General features: G+C 48.9%; 1 protein-coding gene across 1 annotated transcript in view; it reads left to right on the top strand.

Moving 5' to 3' along the window:
* The window catches only part of LOC308128585 (nucleosome-remodeling factor subunit BPTF-like), a 49,507-nt gene that overhangs the window by 6,793 nt on the left and 23,698 nt on the right, over positions 1-19,016 (top strand). Inside the window, 13 exon segments of the mRNA XM_080494197.1 lie at positions 3,247-3,298; positions 4,224-4,392; positions 4,687-4,959; positions 5,378-5,482; positions 6,188-6,373; positions 9,362-9,537; positions 9,643-9,822; positions 9,984-10,165; positions 11,444-11,575; positions 12,745-12,874; positions 13,636-13,771; positions 14,670-15,092; positions 15,258-17,271. Of these exon segments, the coding sequence (XP_080350323.1) occupies positions 3,247-3,298; positions 4,224-4,392; positions 4,687-4,959; positions 5,378-5,482; positions 6,188-6,373; positions 9,362-9,537; positions 9,643-9,822; positions 9,984-10,165; positions 11,444-11,575; positions 12,745-12,874; positions 13,636-13,771; positions 14,670-15,092; positions 15,258-17,271 (4,158 nt within the window).

The raw sequence follows: 19,016 nt of genomic DNA, 5'->3' as shown, positions 1-19,016 counted from the left end.
CGGGAGGGACAAACAACACAGGAGTGCAAAAAAAGGCGATTCAAAAATAAAACAAAATCAATCAGATATTGGCAATGAAGATAAACTATTGAGATAAAATTCACAAATACTCAACATAACAATAACAAACATGAATTGGAAAATAATAATAAATACAGTTGCGTTGTTAACTCCGCCCCATGAGGACGGATCAGTTTGTGCTTTAGCAGACGGGATGCATAAACCATGAAGGAGAGCAGATCCCCTGAAACCAGAACCCTGGTATTCAACCTGCTGCTGGTTCTGCAGCAACAATCAGCCGCGACTCCATATTTACTCAGAAAACCAGCCCAGTGCGACGACATGATCTGGGCTTGCTGGAGCCTTCAAGGCGTCTCCACTTAATGTGGGAAAACCAGTTTTCACCTCCTTCTGGCACGTTGAACCTGAAAGAAAAGGGAACAGCAGCCACTTCGGCTCTTCGCTGTTCCTTCTGTCGGCATCAGGGTGAAACTGATCGTCTGCCGGCCGGGAAGCAGCAGAGAAGCTCTGACATTAAGACCAGGACACAACGAGCATGAGTGGAGGTGAAGGTAGTTTCTAGGTGATAATAAACAATTATTTCTGGACCACGTCTTCGCTCTCGCTGTGCCGTTCAGGCTGATCGGAAACCTTTATGGTGAACTTGCAACACCTGTACTACAGTACTTTGAAGGGGATTTAAAGTGTTTAGAATCAGACCAATTTGTTATTTTTTTAAAAACTTTCTTAAAAGTGGAAAAGTAGTCATTTTTCTAAAGAGTCATGCTTTCCACTGTTTGTCTAAATGAAATTGGTTCTGGACTCACTGACTTCTGTTTCTTCTTGACGGACCTCATTCATTACTGCCGTCCTACAATGTAGTGCTACCCCCCCCCCCCCCCCCCCCCCCCCTTTGTTTTCTCATTGTCACTTGTCTTCTGGGTTCTGTTATTAATATTATTATTATTAATATGTCGGCTCACTGGTTCTTATTTCTTCAGCGTTTCCAGCAGAAGACCTGGTGATTCCATCAATATGTTGCAGGTTTAAAACAGAAGAGTGTTTATTTATAGACTGTGAACTGGGTGGTCTTGTAGGTCTGATGTTTGGTCCTGTGATCGTCCTTCATCCTCAGTCAGTCAGGAAGGTTCAGTCAGTCAGGAAGGTTCAGGAAGGTCCAGGGAGGTTCAGGGAGGTTCAGGAAGGTTCAGGGAGGTTCAGGAAGGTCCAGGGAGGTTCAGGGAGGTTCAGGAAGGTTCAGGGAGGTTCAGGAAGGTTCAGGGAGGTTCAGGGAGGTTCAGGAAGGTTCAGGAAGGTTCAGGGAGGTTCAGGAAGGTTCAGTCAGTCAGGAAGGTTCAGGAAGGTTCAGGAAGGTTCAGGAAGGTTCAGGAAGGTTCAGTCAGTCAGGAAGGTTCAGGGAGGTTCAGGAAGGTTCAGGGAGGTTCAGGGAGGTTCAGGAAGGTTCAGGAAGGTTCAGTCAGTCAGGAAGGTTCAGGAAGGTTCAGTCAGTCAGGAAGGTTCAGGAAGGTTCAGTCAGTCAGGAAGGTTCAGGAAGGTTCAGGAAGGTTCAGGAAGGTTCAGTCAGTCAGGAAGGTTCAGGAAGGTTCAGTCAGTCAGGAAGGTTCAGTCAGTCAGGAAGGTTCAGTCAGTCAGGAAGGTTCAGGAAGGTTCAGGGAGGTTCAGGAAGGTTCAGGAAGGTTCAGGGAGGTTCAGGAAGGTTCAGGAAGGTTCAGTCAGTCAGGAAGGTTCAGGAAGGTTCAGTCAGTCAGGAAGGTTCAGGAAGGTTCAGTCAGTCAGGAAGGTTCAGGAAGGTTCAGTCAGTCAGGAAGGTTCAGGAAGGTTCAGTCAGTCAGGGAGGTTCAGGAAGGTTCAGTCAGTCAGGAAGGTTCAGGAAGGTTCAGGAAGGTTCAGGGAGGTTCAGGGAGGTTCAGGAAGGTTCAGTCGGTCAGGAAGGTTCAGGAAGGTTCAGGAAGGTTCAGGAAGGTTCAGGGAGGTTCAGGAAGGTTCAGTCAGTCAGGAAGGTTCAGGGAGGTTCAGGAAGGTTCAGGAAGGTTCAGTCAGTCAGGAAGGTTCAGGAAGGTTCAGGAAGGTTCAGGAAGGTTCAGGAAGGTTCAGGGAGGTTCAGGAAGGTTCAGGGAGGTTCAGGAAGGTTCAGGGAGGTTCAGGAAGGTTCAGGGAGGTTCAGGAAGGTTCAGGGAGGTTAAGGGAGGTTCAGGAAGGTTCAGGGAGGTTCAGGGAGGTTCAGGAAGGTTCAGGAAGGTTCAGGGAGGTTCAGGAAGGTTCAGGGAGGTTAAGGGAGGTTCAGGAAGGTTCAGGGAGGTTCAGGGAGGTTCAGGAAGGTTCAGGAAGGTTCAGGAAGGTTCAGGGAGGTTCAGGAAGGTTCAGGGAGGTTAAGGGAGGTTCAGGAAGGTTCAGGGAGGTTAAGGGAGGTTCAGGAAGGTTAAGGAAGGTTCAGGAAGGTTCAGGGAGGTTCAGGGAGGTTCAGGAAGGTTCAGTCGGTCAGGAAGGTTCAGGAAGGTTCAGGAAGGTTCAGGAAGGTTCAGGGAGGTTCAGGAAGGTTCAGTCAGTCAGGAAGGTTCAGGGAGGTTCAGGAAGGTTCAGGAAGGTTCAGTCAGTCAGGAAGGTTCAGGAAGGTTCAGGAAGGTTCAGGAAGGTTCAGGAAGGTTCAGGGAGGTTCAGGAAGGTTCAGGGAGGTTCAGGAAGGTTCAGGGAGGTTCAGGAAGGTTCAGGGAGGTTCAGGAAGGTTCAGGGAGGTTAAGGGAGGTTCAGGAAGGTTCAGGGAGGTTCAGGGAGGTTCAGGAAGGTTCAGGAAGGTTCAGGGAGGTTCAGGAAGGTTCAGGGAGGTTAAGGGAGGTTCAGGAAGGTTCAGGGAGGTTCAGGGAGGTTCAGGAAGGTTCAGGAAGGTTCAGGAAGGTTCAGGGAGGTTCAGGAAGGTTCAGGGAGGTTAAGGGAGGTTCAGGAAGGTTCAGGGAGGTTAAGGGAGGTTCAGGAAGGTTAAGGAAGGTTCAGGAAGGTTCAGGGAGGTTCAGGAAGGTTCAGGGAGGTTCAGGGAGGTTCAGGAAGGTTCAGGGAGGTTAAGGGAGGTTCAGTCAGTCAGGAAGGTTCAGGGACACAAACCATCAGACCTGTTGAACACTTGTTGTACGTTGAGGGTCACGCAGGAACATTTCAGTTCCAGTTTTAACGGTTTAATTTTCCTGCCCGTCCAAATGTCCCCAACCTGAACCTGCTGTGTCTGTCCTGCAGCGAGGAGGACGGCGAGCAGGAGGACAAGGCCATCTGGTACTACAGCACCAAGGTAAACCCAACGCCTCTCGTGTTCTCGCTGCCGTACGACTCCCTCCTCCTGCTCCTCCATTAAACCCTGTCCTCCTGCTCCTCCTCCTCCTCCTCCACTACACCTGTCCTCCGTCCTCCTGCTCCTCCATTAAACCCTGTCCTCCTGCTCCTCCTCCTCCTCCTCCACTACACCTGTCCTCCGTCCTCTTGCTCCTCCATTAAACCCTGTCCTCCTGCTCCTCCTCCTCCTCCTCCACTACACCTGTCCTCCGTCCTCCTGCTCCTCCATTAAACCCTGTCCTCCTGCTCCTCCTCCTCCTCCCTCCTCCTCCTCCTCCACTACACCTGTCCTCCGTCCTGCTCCTCCGTCCTCCTGCTCCTCCTCCTCCTCCTCCACTACACCTGTCCTCCGTCCTCCTGCTCCTGCTCCTCCATTAAACCCTGTCCTCCCTCCTCCTCCTCCTCCTCCACTACACCTGTCCTCCGTCCTCCTGCTCCTCCGTCCTCCTGCTCCTCCACTAAACCCTGTCCTCCCTCCTCCGGCTCCTCCACTAAACCCTGTCCTCCCTCCTCCTGCTCCTCCATTAACCCCTGTCCTCCTGCTCCTCCACTAAACCCTGTCCTCCCTCCTCCTGCTCCTCCACTAAACCCTGTCCTCCCTCCTCCTGCTCCTCCACTAAACCCTGTCCTCCCTCCTCCGGCTCCTCCACTAAACCCTGTCCTCCCTCCTCCTCCTCCCTCCTCCTCCTCCTCCACTACACCTGTCCTCCATCCTCCTGCTCCTCCGTCCTCCTGCTCCTCCACTAAACCCTGTCCTCCCTCCTCCGGCTCCTCCACTAAACCCTGTCCTCCCTCCTCCTCCTCCTCCTCCACTACACCTGTCCTCCATCCTCCTGCTCCTCCGTCCTCCTGCTCCTCCACTAACCCTGTCCTCCGTCCTGCAGGTCCAGCTGGCGGAGCTCCTGGACTGCCTGGACAAGGAGTTCTGGGAGGCGGACCTGTACTCGTCCCTGGAGGAGGTGCGGGACGAGGCTCACCGCCACATGGACGTGACGGAGGACCTGACCAACAAGGCCCGGGGCAGCAACAAGTGTTTCCTCACCGCCGCCAACGGTAGGGAGCTCCTAAATAAACTAAAAATCACACGTTGGGCCGGATCAGGTCCTCTGGCGGGCCGTTCTGGCCCCCGGGCCTCATGTTGGACACCCCTGGACCAGACCGATGTTTATCTTCACCAGGTCAAATATATTTAAATGAACTTGGAAACTTCAGGACTCTTTGGACTTTGCTCAGTTTTCAGGCATTTGTCAGGTTTTTAGATGTCTATTCTCATATCCTGTTGACGTTGAGCTTCCTGGGCGGTGACGAGTTTGTTCTGTGCTTCTTCTGCTCGTCTCCTCCGTTCAGACGAGATCCTGGAGCGACGGCGAGCCAAGCAGGAGGAGGAGCTGGAGGAGGTGAAGAGACGAGCGGCCGAGGAGGCTCTGAAGGCTCGACTGGAGAAGGAGAAGGAGGAGAAGGAGGAGAAGGAGGGCGAGGTGGAGAAGGACGACGACCAGGCCAAGACGAAGGACGAGGGACAGCAGGAGGGAAAGATGGAGGACGGGGTGGTGGAGGACGAGGAGCCACCGGCCAAAGAAGACGCAGCGAAGGAGAGGAAGGACGACTTGACAGCTGGAGGTAATCCGCCTCTGAACCTCGGAGGACGACCTCAACATTTAATTACCCATTGATTGAAGAATCCATTTCAAATTTGTCTCCTGAACTGGTTTGAAATGCGTCGTCCTGTTGTTCATGCTCACACTCCACATCTGCTAATTCTATGTATTATATCAGTGTTTAGGTCAACATGTGCTATCAGTGCAATAAATAAGCTTTTTATGTGTTGAGTAATGTGACTTTAGTTGCACGTACAGCCTGAAAACTCACCGAAATCACAGTTTCAATTTTAAATAACCCTAAAAAAATCTATTTATTTCTGACATCGATGCAACGTCACTCAAACTCGTCCTGTTTTCTTTTCCTGCGTCCATCTTCTCCACTGTTACGGATAAACGACGGCCCTTTTGTTTACAATGCGCCTGCTGTGGGTGTGTAGTCAGTGACGCTGCAGCCGGTGGCCTGGAGAGCTCGGCCGGATCCACCCCCCCCCGGACCTCCGCTGTGGGGGGTCGCCCAGAGGGGCTCTGTAACGACACCCCAGGTACAGCAGGCGGCTCCGCCCCCCCCGTTGGGATCCGCCGCGCCGCCGCCGCCTGCAGCTTGACAGGACCCAGTGTTGATGTGGACTTCCTGACACGCTGCCCTGCGCTGCTCCACCCAACGCTGCTCCACCCAACGCTGCTCCACCCAACGCTTCAGCCTTCCTCCCAAACACCCCCGTCCCGCGCCGCTGCATGTGGCTGCTGCTTTAACGTCCCGTTCTCCGTCGTGTCGTCGCGTCTCGGACTCGTCCTCGGCTGCAGATCGTCTTCTGGCCGTTTCTCCCGCCGCCTCGTTTAATTCCTCCTGCTCAGCTCTTCTCCAAACAGCTGGAAGACGGACGCTGTTCTAGATCTGCAGTCACATGGCGTCGTCTCCACTGCGCCAACTTGTTTCTCCATCCGCTTTTACTGGCGACAGTTTCTCTACTGCTGCTAAACAATCTCTCCCTGATGACGTGCGCTAATTGATCTTTTGAAATGACAGCGCTTCATTCAGCTGCTTGTTTGCTGCATGCGTTACACACGAGTCACCAGCAGAGGGCGCCACAGGCTGAAGCTGATTTTCCTCACATTTATTTGTCAGCGTTGATGGTTTTGATGCAGATTCTTCTATTTTCCTAAATTAGTTTTCGTTGACAGATGGATATGAAATGTGTAGAGATGAGACCTGACGGAACTCCACGCTTTTCTGTCTTGTTCTGCAGAAACCCCCTCGTCTCATTCTGTCCCCGCCGGTGGAGACGGCGTCCCCTGCCTCGGCCCGCCGCCCCAACCCGGCGAGGACAACAGCAACGGCAGCACTGGAGCCGGAGCTCCTCCCCGGGGCCCGGAGCCACCGGACCTGGCCGACAAGTCCTCGCAGTCGTCCCTGGCGAGCCTGGAGGAAGCAGGTCTGGCAGGACAGCGTCACAGCTCCAGTACCGCTACTCACACAAACTACACAACCTTACTCACACAAACTACACAACCTTACTCACACAAACTACACAACCTTACTCACACAAACTACACAACCTTACTCACACAAACTACACAACCTTACTCACACAAACTACACAACCATACTCACACAAACTACACAACCTTACTCACACAAACTACACAACCTTACTCACACAAACTACACAACCTTACTCACACAAACTACACAACCTTACTCACACAAACTACACAACCTTACTCACACAAACTACACAACCTTACTCACACAAACTACACAACCTTACTCACACAAACTACACAACCTTACTCACACAAACTACACAACCTTACTCACACAAACTACACAACCTTACTCACACAAACTACACAACCTTACTCACACAAACTACACAACCTTACTCACACAAACTACACAACCTTACTCACACAAACTACACAACCATACTCACACAAACTACACAACCATACTCACACAAACTACACAACCTTACTCACACAAACTACACAACCTTACTCACACAAACTACACAACCATACTCACACAAACTACACAACCATACTCACACAAACTACACAACCTTACTCACACAAACTACACAACCTTACTCACACAAACTACACAACCTTACTCACACAAACTACACAACCTTACTCACACAAACTACACAACCTTACTCACACAAACTACACAACCTTACTCACACAAACTACACAACCATACTCACACAAACTACACAACCATACTCACACAACCTTACTCACAAACTACACAACCTTACTCACACAAACTACACAACCTTACTCACACAAACTACACAACCATACTCACACAAACTACACAACCTTACTCACACAAACTACACAACCATACTCACACAAACTACACAACCTTACTCACACAAACTACACAACCTTACTCACACAAACTACACAACCTTACTCACACAAACTACACAACCTTACTCACACAAACTACACAACCTTACTCACACAAACTACACAACCTTACTCACACAAACTACACAACCTTACTCACACAAACTACACAACCTTACTCACACAAACTACACAACCTTACTCACACAAACTACACAACCTTACTCACACAAACTACACAACCATACTCACACAAACTACACAACCATACTCACACAAACTACACAACCTTACTCACACAAACTACACAACCTTACTCACACAAACTACACAACCTTACTCACACAAACTACACAACCATACTCACACAAACTACACAACCTTACTCACACAAACTACACAACCATACTCACACAAACTACACAACCATACTCACACAAACTACACAACCTTACTCACACAAACTACACAACCTTACTCACACAAACTACACAACCTTACTCACACAAACTACACAACCTTACTCACACAAACTACACAACCTTACTCACACAAACTACACAACCTTACTCACACAAACTACACAACCTTACTCACACAAACTACACAACCATACTCACACAAACTACACAACCTTACTCACACAAACTACACAACCATACTCACACAAACTACACAACCTTACTCACACAAACTACACAACCTTACTCACACAAACTACACAACCTTACTCACACAAACTACACAACCTTACTCACACAAACTACACAACCTTACTCACACAAACTACACAACCTTACTCACACAAACTACACAACCTTACTCACACAAACTACACAACCATACTCACACAAACTACACAACCTTACTCACACAAACTACACAACCTTACTCACACAAACTACACAACCTTACTCACACAAACTACACAACCATACTCACACAAACTACACAACCTTACTCACACAAACTACACAACCTTACTCACACAAACTACACAACCATACTCACACAAACTACACAACCTTACTCACACAAACTACACAACCTTACTCACACAAACTACACAACACAAGTACCACGATTTCCAGGCCATTGAGCGTGTCGGAATATAAGCCACACCCACCAGATACGGAAAAAAAAGAAATGTCGGAGTTATGCGATGCACCTGAACGCATCACCCATGTATCAGCGGCATGGCGCTCGTTGACCCTACCCTACCCTACCCTACCCTACCCCCACAGGGTAGCGGCTTATTGTCCAGAGAGTGTGGTCGTGTTCTACATGTTCTGTTTGTATTCACCTTATTCCGGAGGTTAGCGTGGGCGGCGCCATGCGCGTAATCACACTTCCGGTTTAGCGCCGCGCTACTTGATTTGCGATACCAGTCTGTTTAATTGTTTCCAATGTAAAGCTAGTTTAAAGCTATCAGAGACGGCCGGCGTTAATGGCGCAGTGCGTGGTTGTTGTCATAACAGCTGGAGGAAAAGGAAGCTAACTCTGTCGCAGCTTTGTTCTGAACATCAGAAGAAGAGGTCTGAGTGTCGTGGGCCTTTGTTTACCTTTATTTCTGTTCCTGCAGCAGTTCAATATTTCCCGACATGGACATGCTGCATATCTTTACAAAGCATGTTTTGGGTCGTTTTTAGTCACTGGGTTTGTTTAACAGATGTCTTAATATCCTAAGCAAGACGCGGCTTAAGAATCGCTAGACCGGCTGGAAGCTAACTAGTTAGCAACGTTAGCCTGTCGTCTTGTAAACACTGCGGCACTATAATGACAGCATGTAGCGCTGGACACACTCTGATTTAGCCTGTAGTCTGGAATAAAGTCACTCTATATGGAATATTGTGTTTCCACACTTAAGAATCCTGAGGTCAAAAGTGGGCGGGGCGGAATAAGGTGAATAAGAAAGACTTTCCAAATGTTCCTGAGGTCGCCCTGATCCTTGTCATGTCACAGTGTTGCTTCCCGTGCAGCCTGGGTTTCATAGATTTAGTATAGATAGATAGTGTGGTTTCCGTCATCCCTGACTAACCAGCTGGACGTTGCATCTGCAGGTGACGGCAAAGACTCGGCCGGCGGCGAGACGACGGGCCTCGGCAGTAAGAAGTCCTCGGCCACTCGCATGGTGACCCGGCTGAGGAACCCTGACAGCAAACTGAGCCAGATGAAGAGCCAGCAGGTCGCAGCCGCAGTCCACGAAGCCAACAAGGGCTTCAAGGAGGGCAAGGAGGTGGGACACGACTGCTGGGAACACATGGTGGAAGTGAAACAGCTCAGGTTGGAGTTTGGTAGGGACTGTTCAGTAGATTCAGAATCCCCCCCCCTTCGTCTGCAGGTTCTGGTGGTCAACGCCCAGGGGGACGTGACCCGGGTCAGCACCCGCAGCAGTAAGGAGGTGGTGATGAAGGGAAGCCTCTGCCAGTACTTCAAGCTCGGCCAGGAGGGCAAGTACCGCGTGTACCACAACCAGTACAGCGCCAACGCCCTGGCCCTCAACAAGCACCAGCACCGAGAGGCAAGCATCGTCTTTATTCCCGTTGAAGACTCCGGAGAAACTCTCCTTCGTGATCTGTCATCGGTTTTCCTGCTGTTGAAAACAAGCTGTCGGCTTGGATTCAGAATTCCAAGGAGAATATTGACTAAAAGTGCTGATTCCGACCCGCTGTCGTTCTCCAGGACCACGACAAGCGGCGCCACCTCTCCCACAAGTTCTGCATGACCCCGGCCGGAGAGTTCAAGTGGAACGGGTCCATTCACGGCTCCAAGTTCCTCACCATCTCCACCCTGAGGCTCACCATCATCCAGCTGGAGAACAACGTTCCTGCGCCCTTCATGCACCCCAACTGGGCGTCACACAGGTAACCAGCAGCTCCCAGCTCGTCCTGCAGGGCGTCGACTGGCTCCAGTGCCTCCACTTGTTGGGGAGAGTTTTAGAACTCCGTCGTCTCGAGTGTGACCTTCAGCTGAGAGACACAAGATTCTAACCAGAAGGTTGCTGGTTGAATAATGAAGTGGCAGAAGGTTTCAGTTGGGGAGAGGAATGGCCAAATACATTTCAAGGCTCTTTTACAGCAAAGCAACAATTCCACATGATCAAAGGTGACAGTGGAAAGGAAAAACTCCCTTTTAACACGAAGGAACCTGCAGAACCAGGCCCAGAGGTGGCTGCTTCCTGTTTTTAGGTTCTGGTTCCAGGAGAGAAGGAGAGAAGGATAGAAAAGGATAGACGGAGAGAAAAGGATAGGACGGAGCGAAAAGGATAGCAGGAGAGAAAAGGATAGCAGGAGAGAAAAGGATAGAAGGAGAGAAAAGGATAGAAGGAGAGAAAAGGATAGAAGGAGAGAAAAGGATAGGATGGAGAGAAAAGGATAGAAGGAGAGAAGGATAGGAGGAGAGAAAAGGATAGGACGGAGAGAAAAGGATAGGAGGAGAGAAAAGGATAGATGGAGAGAAAAGGATAGACGGAGAGAAAAGGATAGATGGAGAGAAAAGGATAGGACGGAGAGAAAAGGATAGATGGAGAGAAAAGGATAGGACGGAGAGAAAAGGATAGGAGGGAGAGAAAAGAATAGGACGGAGAGAAAAGGATAGGAGGAGAGAAAAGGATAGAATGGATAGGATGGAGAGAAAAGGATAGGATGGAGAGAAAAGGATAGGATGGAGAGAAAAGGATAGGAGGAGAGAAAAGGATAGGAGGAGAGAAAAGGATAGGATGGAGAGGAAAGGATAGGATGGAGAGAAAAGGATAGGATGGAGAGAAAAGGATAGGATGGAGAGAAAAGGATAGGACGGAGAGAAAAGGATAGAATGGATAGGATGGAGAGAAAAGGATAGAAGGAGAGAAAAGGATAGAAGGAGAGAAAAGGATATATACTTGCCATCCAGACTCGGCCTCCTGCTCCTTTGGACTGAAAGCAGTGAACTTGTGGTCCAATAAAACTATTTCTTCTTCTTCTTCTCTGTGGAAATGAAAGAAAAGTCAGAATGATATTTTAACCCAACGTAAACGTAAACCCCGGATTATACACACAAACCTAAATGTCTCTTTGAAATCAAAGCAACCAGGGTAAACGGAGAAGATGACATTTAAGTACATGTTTTTTTTTTTTTTTTTCTCTTTCATGTTTGCTTTGCAGGACAAATTGGATCAAAGCGGTTCAGATGTGCAGCAAAGCCAGAGAGTTTGCTCTGGCTCTGGCCATCCTGGAGTGTGCCATCAAGCCGGTGGCCATGCTGCCGCTCTGGAGGGACTCGCTGGGCCACACCAGGTAACACACACCTCTGTGTGTGTGTGTGTGAGTGTGTGTGTGTGTAGCCAGCAGAGTTGCTCATAACTAGATGGGATCAAAAAGCGCGGTTTCCCCATGAGCCATAATATTTAGACTACAAGTCCTCAACCAGCACCACCTAGTGCTGCTGCACCTCCACCCTCCTTTAAAGAAGTGGTGGGCCAACATTTCACAAGGTTAGGAGCAGTGTGTGTGTGTGTGTGTGTGTGTGTGTGTGTGTGTGTGTGTGTGTGCGTGTGCGTGTGTCTGAAATATGACCATCAAAGTAAGAAAACAAAACCTGCATCCAATCGCTTGTATCAGTAACGTGCATGTTTACCCACCTGGACTAAATTACATTGATACTTATATTATATCATATATTTCATATTGCATATTACATGTACGTATACATGTATTTATACATGTGCAAGTACACTAATACATTGGTATTATTATTATAAGTATACTATTACTATTGGTATTATTATTGTTATTACTGATATATATTGTTATTGTTATTTTATTGCTACCATATTGTTGTTGTTATATTATTGCTACCATTATTAGTAGTACTATACACGAGTATTATACACTATTACACATTGTTATTATCTGTATTATTGTTATAATTATTATATAATGTCTACTTCTAATGGCTCTGCCACTGCACCTTACTATTTATTGATCTTGCTTTTATCTCCTGTTTATTTCTAAGTGCCCATGTTCCGTTCTGTGTTTTACTTTACGTCTTATACACAGATATTTTTATATTTTTATTTCTTACTTTTATTACTATTCTATTGTATTTTATTATATTCGTATGTACCAGATTGCTGCAACAAAACAATTTCCCTTTGGGGATGAATAAAGTAATTATCCATCTATCTATCTATCTATCTATCTATCTATCTATCTATCTATCTATCTATCTATCTATATATGCATGTCTATGTTTTTTTAAATCTCCAGTTATTCGTGTCGCTCCTCCTTTAGTCCATAAAGCTGATTTTCACTTTACATCACTTCTTTTCCACGTTTCCGGGTGTAATTCGTTGTTTAAAGCTTTTGCATACACAGTACTTAGATAATATCGTCTGTATTGTGACTCGTCTTCCTGTAAACATGCTGACAATCGTTATAAAAAAAACATCCCTACATGTTTTCAGGTTGAACCGCATGACGTCGATGGAGCGTGAGGAAAAAGAAAAAGTGAAGAAGAGGGAGAAGAAGCTGGAAGACGAGGAGACGATGCAACAGGCCACTTGGGTCAAATACACCTTTCCTATTAAGCACCAGGTGAGTGCGGTGGTAACGGGCCTTTAACGTGCACATTGAGGGTTTTTAAATCACATTTCTAATCAAATAGTTGCCATGTCTCAATCAAGGAGTTTCCCCTTTAATTCTATATTTGTTTTTTTATGGTATAACACTTGAAATATGTGGGATTCAGTGCAACTTAGCAAACATTTACATGGATTTTATTTATATTTTTAAACAGCCACTATTCTCCAGTGATGAATTTAAATTAAATTCCCCAGCAGACGTTTTCAATTAGGAGAAGTTAAATATCCAGCTAGTTTCTAGTTTCTCACTTATTCTGTGTATCATGAACTCATCCGTACCAATTTCAGAAAATTAAATGTGGGAGTTTAAAAAACAAGGCCAGTTTCCACAAACTGGGTTTGAAGCTAATGTGTTTTTTCCCCCTGAAACTCGAGTATCTTGAAAAGTGTCTCATTCTCAAACTGAGGCGTCTGTGAGTGACGCCTGAAGTCATTTCCTCACACAACTAATGATCCGTCCGTGAATTACCTCCTCCAGCTGTTTTCGTGGTCGAGCTCACTTTTCCTTCGACGTGTTTCCGTCTCTTACGAGTTGTCCTGTTCACATTTAGTGGATAAACACGTCTACGTGTCATTTATACCACAAAACCTTGTTCAGTAGCTTGAAATGAGCCAAAATGCATCAAAAGGCCAAAGATCGGCAAACAGGGCTACTTTTCCCCGACGCCACTTGTTTCCCGGACACTTTTTCAACATGTTTGTCGTCTCATCAAGGTGTGGAAGCAGAAGGGCGAGGAGTACCGAGTGACGGGCTACGGCGGCTGGAGTTGGATCAGCAAGACGTACGTCCAGCGGTTTGTTCCCCGGCTCCCCGGAAACACCAACCCCAACTACCGACAACAACTGGAGGGTGTGTGACCGCAACATCTGGCAGCAGACCTGCGTGTTGTACAGTTTGTCTCAACGCTGAATTTGTTCAGAGAAGCTTTAACGCCTCTGTGGAGTTTTACTGTCTATCGTCATCAGAGGTATTTTGAGAAAAAAAAAGTTTTTCAGGAGTTTATTGGAAAGTGCGATATCGTCGTTCTTGATTTGGTTTAGACCAGGGGTGTCCAACGGGCGGCCCGGGGGCCAGAACGGCCCGCCAGAGCATCTAATCCGGCCCAACGTGTGATTTTTATTTAGTTTATTTTTTTAAGTATAAAAATTAAAACTGACAGGCGGATCTAAAAACACTCGATCGGCAAAAATGACATTCAAAACCGCCCCTGGTCAGAATTAATTAATGCATCTGTGGAGGTCACATGACGCAACACCTTTCACAATAAAGGTGTCCAACTTATGTGAAGTGATACTTTAGACACGTAAACTCCAAAACAAATTCCAGATGACAAATTGTTTTAATCCTGAATAAAAACACGATATCCAGATACAGCTGATTGGGGTTTTTTTTGCAAATATAATAATATCTGATTAACTTTAATAGGTAAATTTCAGAATAGATCAAAGATCAAAAGGATGAAAGACTTTGACATTTGTCCAGATCTGCAGTTTTAATATGTGATGTTTGACTTGTTGGGCCTCCAGAGGTCAGAGGTCAGATCAGGTGTGGCTCCTCAACTGAAGTCAGTTTTTATGATTTATACAAATGATTTGTTTGACCAGTTGAACTTGTACGACTTCTCTCAGATGTTTGGTGAATCAGTGGTCGACGGGTCGTCCTGTGGCGTCGTCAGGACAAAGTCACATTACTGAGGAATTTCTCGATCAGGAAACTAAACCTTTGCTCTCGTTCTGTTTTATAAAAGATGCCAAACTTGGGAAGAAGTGCCCCCTGCTGGACTTGAGCCGGGGCTCGAGCGACGCCCCGTCACAAGCTCCGGAAGCTTCCGCTGCCAGCGGCGAGGCCCAAGATCAGGAGTCTTCCAGCGTCTCCAAGCTCCTGATGGATTGTGTGGACGAGTCGCCGCCCACGGAGACGAGCGCAGGAAGTGGGAGGAAAGAGCTGGAAGAAAACGTGACGACGGAGGAGAAGACGTCGCCTCAGGAAGCAGCGGCAAAGATGGAGGTCGGTGCTGCAAAGATGGAGGTCGATGCTGCAAAGATGGAGGTCGGTGCTGCAAAGATGGAGGTCGATGCTGCAAAGATGGAGGTCGATGCTGCAAAGATGGAGGTCGATGCTGCAAAGATGGAGGCCGATGCAGCAGAGTCGCCGCCACAAGAAGAACAACGTATGGCCCAGTGTCATTTGTGTCTCGTAACGTTTGCAGATCAAATGTACCTCTTGAGCGTTTTCTTCATTGTAATGCACAGTTATTGCACAGCGCAGAAGTGATGATCTCTCGTCTCAGTTTGAAGCACATGGGGATTGAAAATGTGTTGAATTTTCTCTGCAGGATCCCGTTTCCAGGAGGTTAAAGCCTCCGTGAAGGAGGAGCCCTCAGAAGGGCCCCAGCGGCCCTTTAACCACGACGTGGTGGACGTCAGCCGGGGCTTCGTCACCCGCGTCCCCTACAGGAAGACGGTGAAGGGCTCCAAGCTGGACGTCCTGCTGGAGCGCCGGGTGAAGCAGCACGCCATCGAGGAGCGCCAGCGGCAGCAGATGTCGGCCCTCAGGCCCCAGGGTCCCCCGGCGGTGCCCTGCACCCTCACCCCGGTCCGGCCTCGCTCGCCCCTCAAGCCCCACTCTCTCGCCCACCAGCAGCTCGCCCCGGCCGAGGCCGTGAAGGAGGAAGACAAAGGTTCCACAGCACAAACCCCGGGACCGGGGGAGGATGGGGGTCACCAGGCGGGGAGGGGGGGTCACGCCCAGCCCTCGAAAACCACAGAAAAAGTCACTCCTCTTCCTTCTCCGGCGTCGGACTCGACGCCCAAAGACATTTGCAGTACGTGTAAAAGTGAGGATTCGACTTCACCAAACCAAACCGCCTCCAGGCCCCCAGTGGAGGGGAACCCGACAGGAAGGACTACGGGGCCAAACCAAGCTTGTTCACACAATTCAGGGCCAGGAGGTGTCAGACTGCCTCATCAGGAAACGTGTGGGGAGAACCAGAGCTCTGCAGAGCAGAACGCAGCCTGTGAGGCATCTGATGCTGCCAGGACTGAACACACAGGGTCTCTGCTGCTCAACTCCAAACTAGACAACGGAAGGACATTTTCAAGTGTTCCGGACCAGGAGGGCAGTCGGGACACGTCTCCCTCCAGAGCGTCTCAGCAAAACCCCGAAGGTTCAGGCCCCATTCATTCAGGGAAGGAGGAAAACGGCACCGGCCCCGAGGAGAATGTACAACATATGCAAGGCGTTGGGCACAACAGGACTGGAGGTGACCTTGCCCCCGGGCCAGCGTCCCCTCGCCCTCAGGTAAACGGTAACGACGGTCTAGTGGGTCAGAGCACGTTGAATAACTCTTTACCGGGCCCAAGAAACTGTGTGCCGGCCAACGAGTCCCAGCCCAGAGTGAACAGCCACGGTAAGGCTGAGCAACAGGGGCCGGGCGTCTCGTTGACGGAGGGCCCTCCACCCAAGCCTTGGCTGAACGGAGATGTGGGCCCCGTGAAGGGTGACGCGGTGGTTCCAAGTCGAGTGTCTCGAGTGGACGTGGGCGGCAAGGTGACGGTATCGGACCAGGGGTACAGACCTCCGGTGAAGATCATCCGACTGGAGAACAACTCGGGCGTCTTGAAGCACAACAACTCGTCGGCGTTTCAGTCCGCAGAGACCAAAGGGAGTTCTGGGGTGAAGATCATCAGGATGGCGCCGTCTCCCATACCGTCTGCCGAGGAGTCCAGTCTGAGTGACGGCTTCACGGAGGACAACAGCAACAGCGGGGTGGCCGTGGTCACCCAGGTGACCACCTCCTCCTCCACCACCACCACCACCACGGTGGTGTCCACTGAGACGAGGACGGCCCCCGCCCACATGACCACGGCGGAGAGCAGCGCCGTGTCCACCCTGACCACCATGACCAAAACCACCGTGACCAAAACCTGTTCCTCCAGTCCGGACGCCCAGTCGCTGGACGGCCGGGGCGGAACCGTGACGCAGGAGCAGAGAACCAGGCTCTCGGTCTTCGTCGGCGAGTTGACGACCGACGGCGGCGGCGGCGGCAGAAGCGCGGCGCCGTCTGCCGGCGTCCACCAGGAGGAGTCTTCAGCAACAAAGGGGCGCGTGCGCCTCCTCAAGTTCTCCCGCACCAAGAAGATGCGTTCGGACACGGCGCTCCCGTCCTACTGCAAGTTCGTCACCAAGAGCAACAGGAAGAGCATTTTCGTTTTGCCACACGACGACCTGAAGGTGCTGGCGCGGCGCGGCGGCTTCCGGGAGGTGGCCATATTTAGTTACAACGCCAAGCCGGCGCTGGACATCTGGCCCTACCCTTCACCCAGGCCCACGTTTGGCCTCACCTGGAGGTACGTTAGCCTCCGTTTACCTTCCTCACACACTCCTGACTCACCAGGCCACGTTCTGCTGCGCTGGTCTGTGACGGTTACATCCTGTCTGGTCCTGTTTCACTGTTGAAAACAATAATGACACAGATCCCATAGAAACACTGACGCAGACATTACATCCACTGCCTTGGTCACACTTTATATGACCAGAGACACAGTTGACCTCATGACGAGTTTCACTTGGGAACGAAGTCAGTAGATATTATCTGTGTACGCCAGGAGTGTCAAAGTGGTTCCAGTTGAGGGGCCACATCAACCTGACCTCTGACCTCTGGAGGCCCAACAAGTCAAACAGAACATTAAACTACAGATCTGGACAAATGTCAAAGTCTTTCCTTCTTTTGTAACGGCAACAATTTGCCAGTCTATTCTGAAATATACATATTAAAGTTAATCAGATATTATTATATTTTTTTTATTAAAAACCACAATATCTGGATCTGGATATCGTGTTTTTATTCAGGATTAAGACAATTTGTCGTCATCTGGACATTTTTTTTTTAGTTTACGTGTCTAAAGTATCATAAATTGGACACCTTTATTGTGAAAGGTGTTGCGTCATGTGACCTCCACAGACGCGCTCATAAATTCTGACCAAGGGCAGTTTTGAATGTCATTTTTGCCGATCTAGTGTTTTTAGATCCGCCTCTGTCAGTTTTCATTTTTATACTTTAAAAAAATCCCGCGCTGGGCCGGATCAGAACCTCTGGCGGGCCGTTCTGGCCCCCGGGACTCATGTTGGACACCCCTGGTGTACGCAGTTCAACATCTACATTAATGCAATTATAAGATGCCTTTTACTTCTTGATGTGACCAGCTGGTACATTTAAAACCACTTCGTCATGCTGCTATTTACAACTGATTCCTTTGGTTCTTCTTTACAACATTATTACAAAACATGATTCAAAGTAGTTCAAGGATTCGCAGCCTGATTAAATAAATACTCTGTCACGTAACTTTTCATCAGAAACACCAGAGTTCAGTTCTGTTAAAAACTGCAAAATGGGCCAGAATTCCGTGTTTTTTGTCCTTTAAAGCTGGAAGTGAAGTCAATGGGCTTGTTCTTACTGCTCATGTACTACTGAGTCGTACTGGCTGTGACCGTGTGTGTGTGTGTGTGTATATATATATATATATATGTGTGTGTGTGTGTGTGAAATGTATCCAGAAACGTACCCCTCAAAAAGGACTTCATGCATACATAACTATAATTACCATATATATTTTTCATTTAGAAGAAGTATTTCTCAGAAAAGTCAGAGCTTGGATAAATCAAAGTATTTAGTGTGCAGCCATGTATTGTGTGTGTACTCACACTGATCAGCCAGTGGTTGGCGCTCTGGAGGGTTTTGGGTTCACGTGTGTGGAGTTTGCATGTTCGTACCCTCGTACCAGCTGGGATTTGCTCCAGCAACCTTGAACAGGGTGGTGGGACGTTGTGATAACGACACACCAGTTAAATGTTTGTCCCCCGGGAACGTCCTCCGGATTGTTCCACGTCTTTTATTCCTGGATTGGCCACAAGACCTCTGCTGTCACACGGCGGCCATCTTCAGGGTTTTGCCGCGAGGCAGACATGAATCATCACCTTCACCCCGTCGGCTGCTGGCCGAACCCTCCGTGACTCATAAGAAGTGGAAGATCCACCAAACCTCAGAGTCACGTGCAGCCGGTGGCCGTCGTGTTTTTGTCGACGTTCGAGATGT

Source organism: Blennius ocellaris, assembly GCF_963422515.1.
Source record: "Blennius ocellaris genome assembly, chromosome: 3".
NCBI classification, from domain to species: domain Eukaryota; kingdom Metazoa; phylum Chordata; class Actinopteri; order Blenniiformes; family Blenniidae; genus Blennius; species Blennius ocellaris.
Note: the sequence above shows the minus strand (reverse complement) of the source record. Positions and strands in the feature narration are given on the sequence as shown.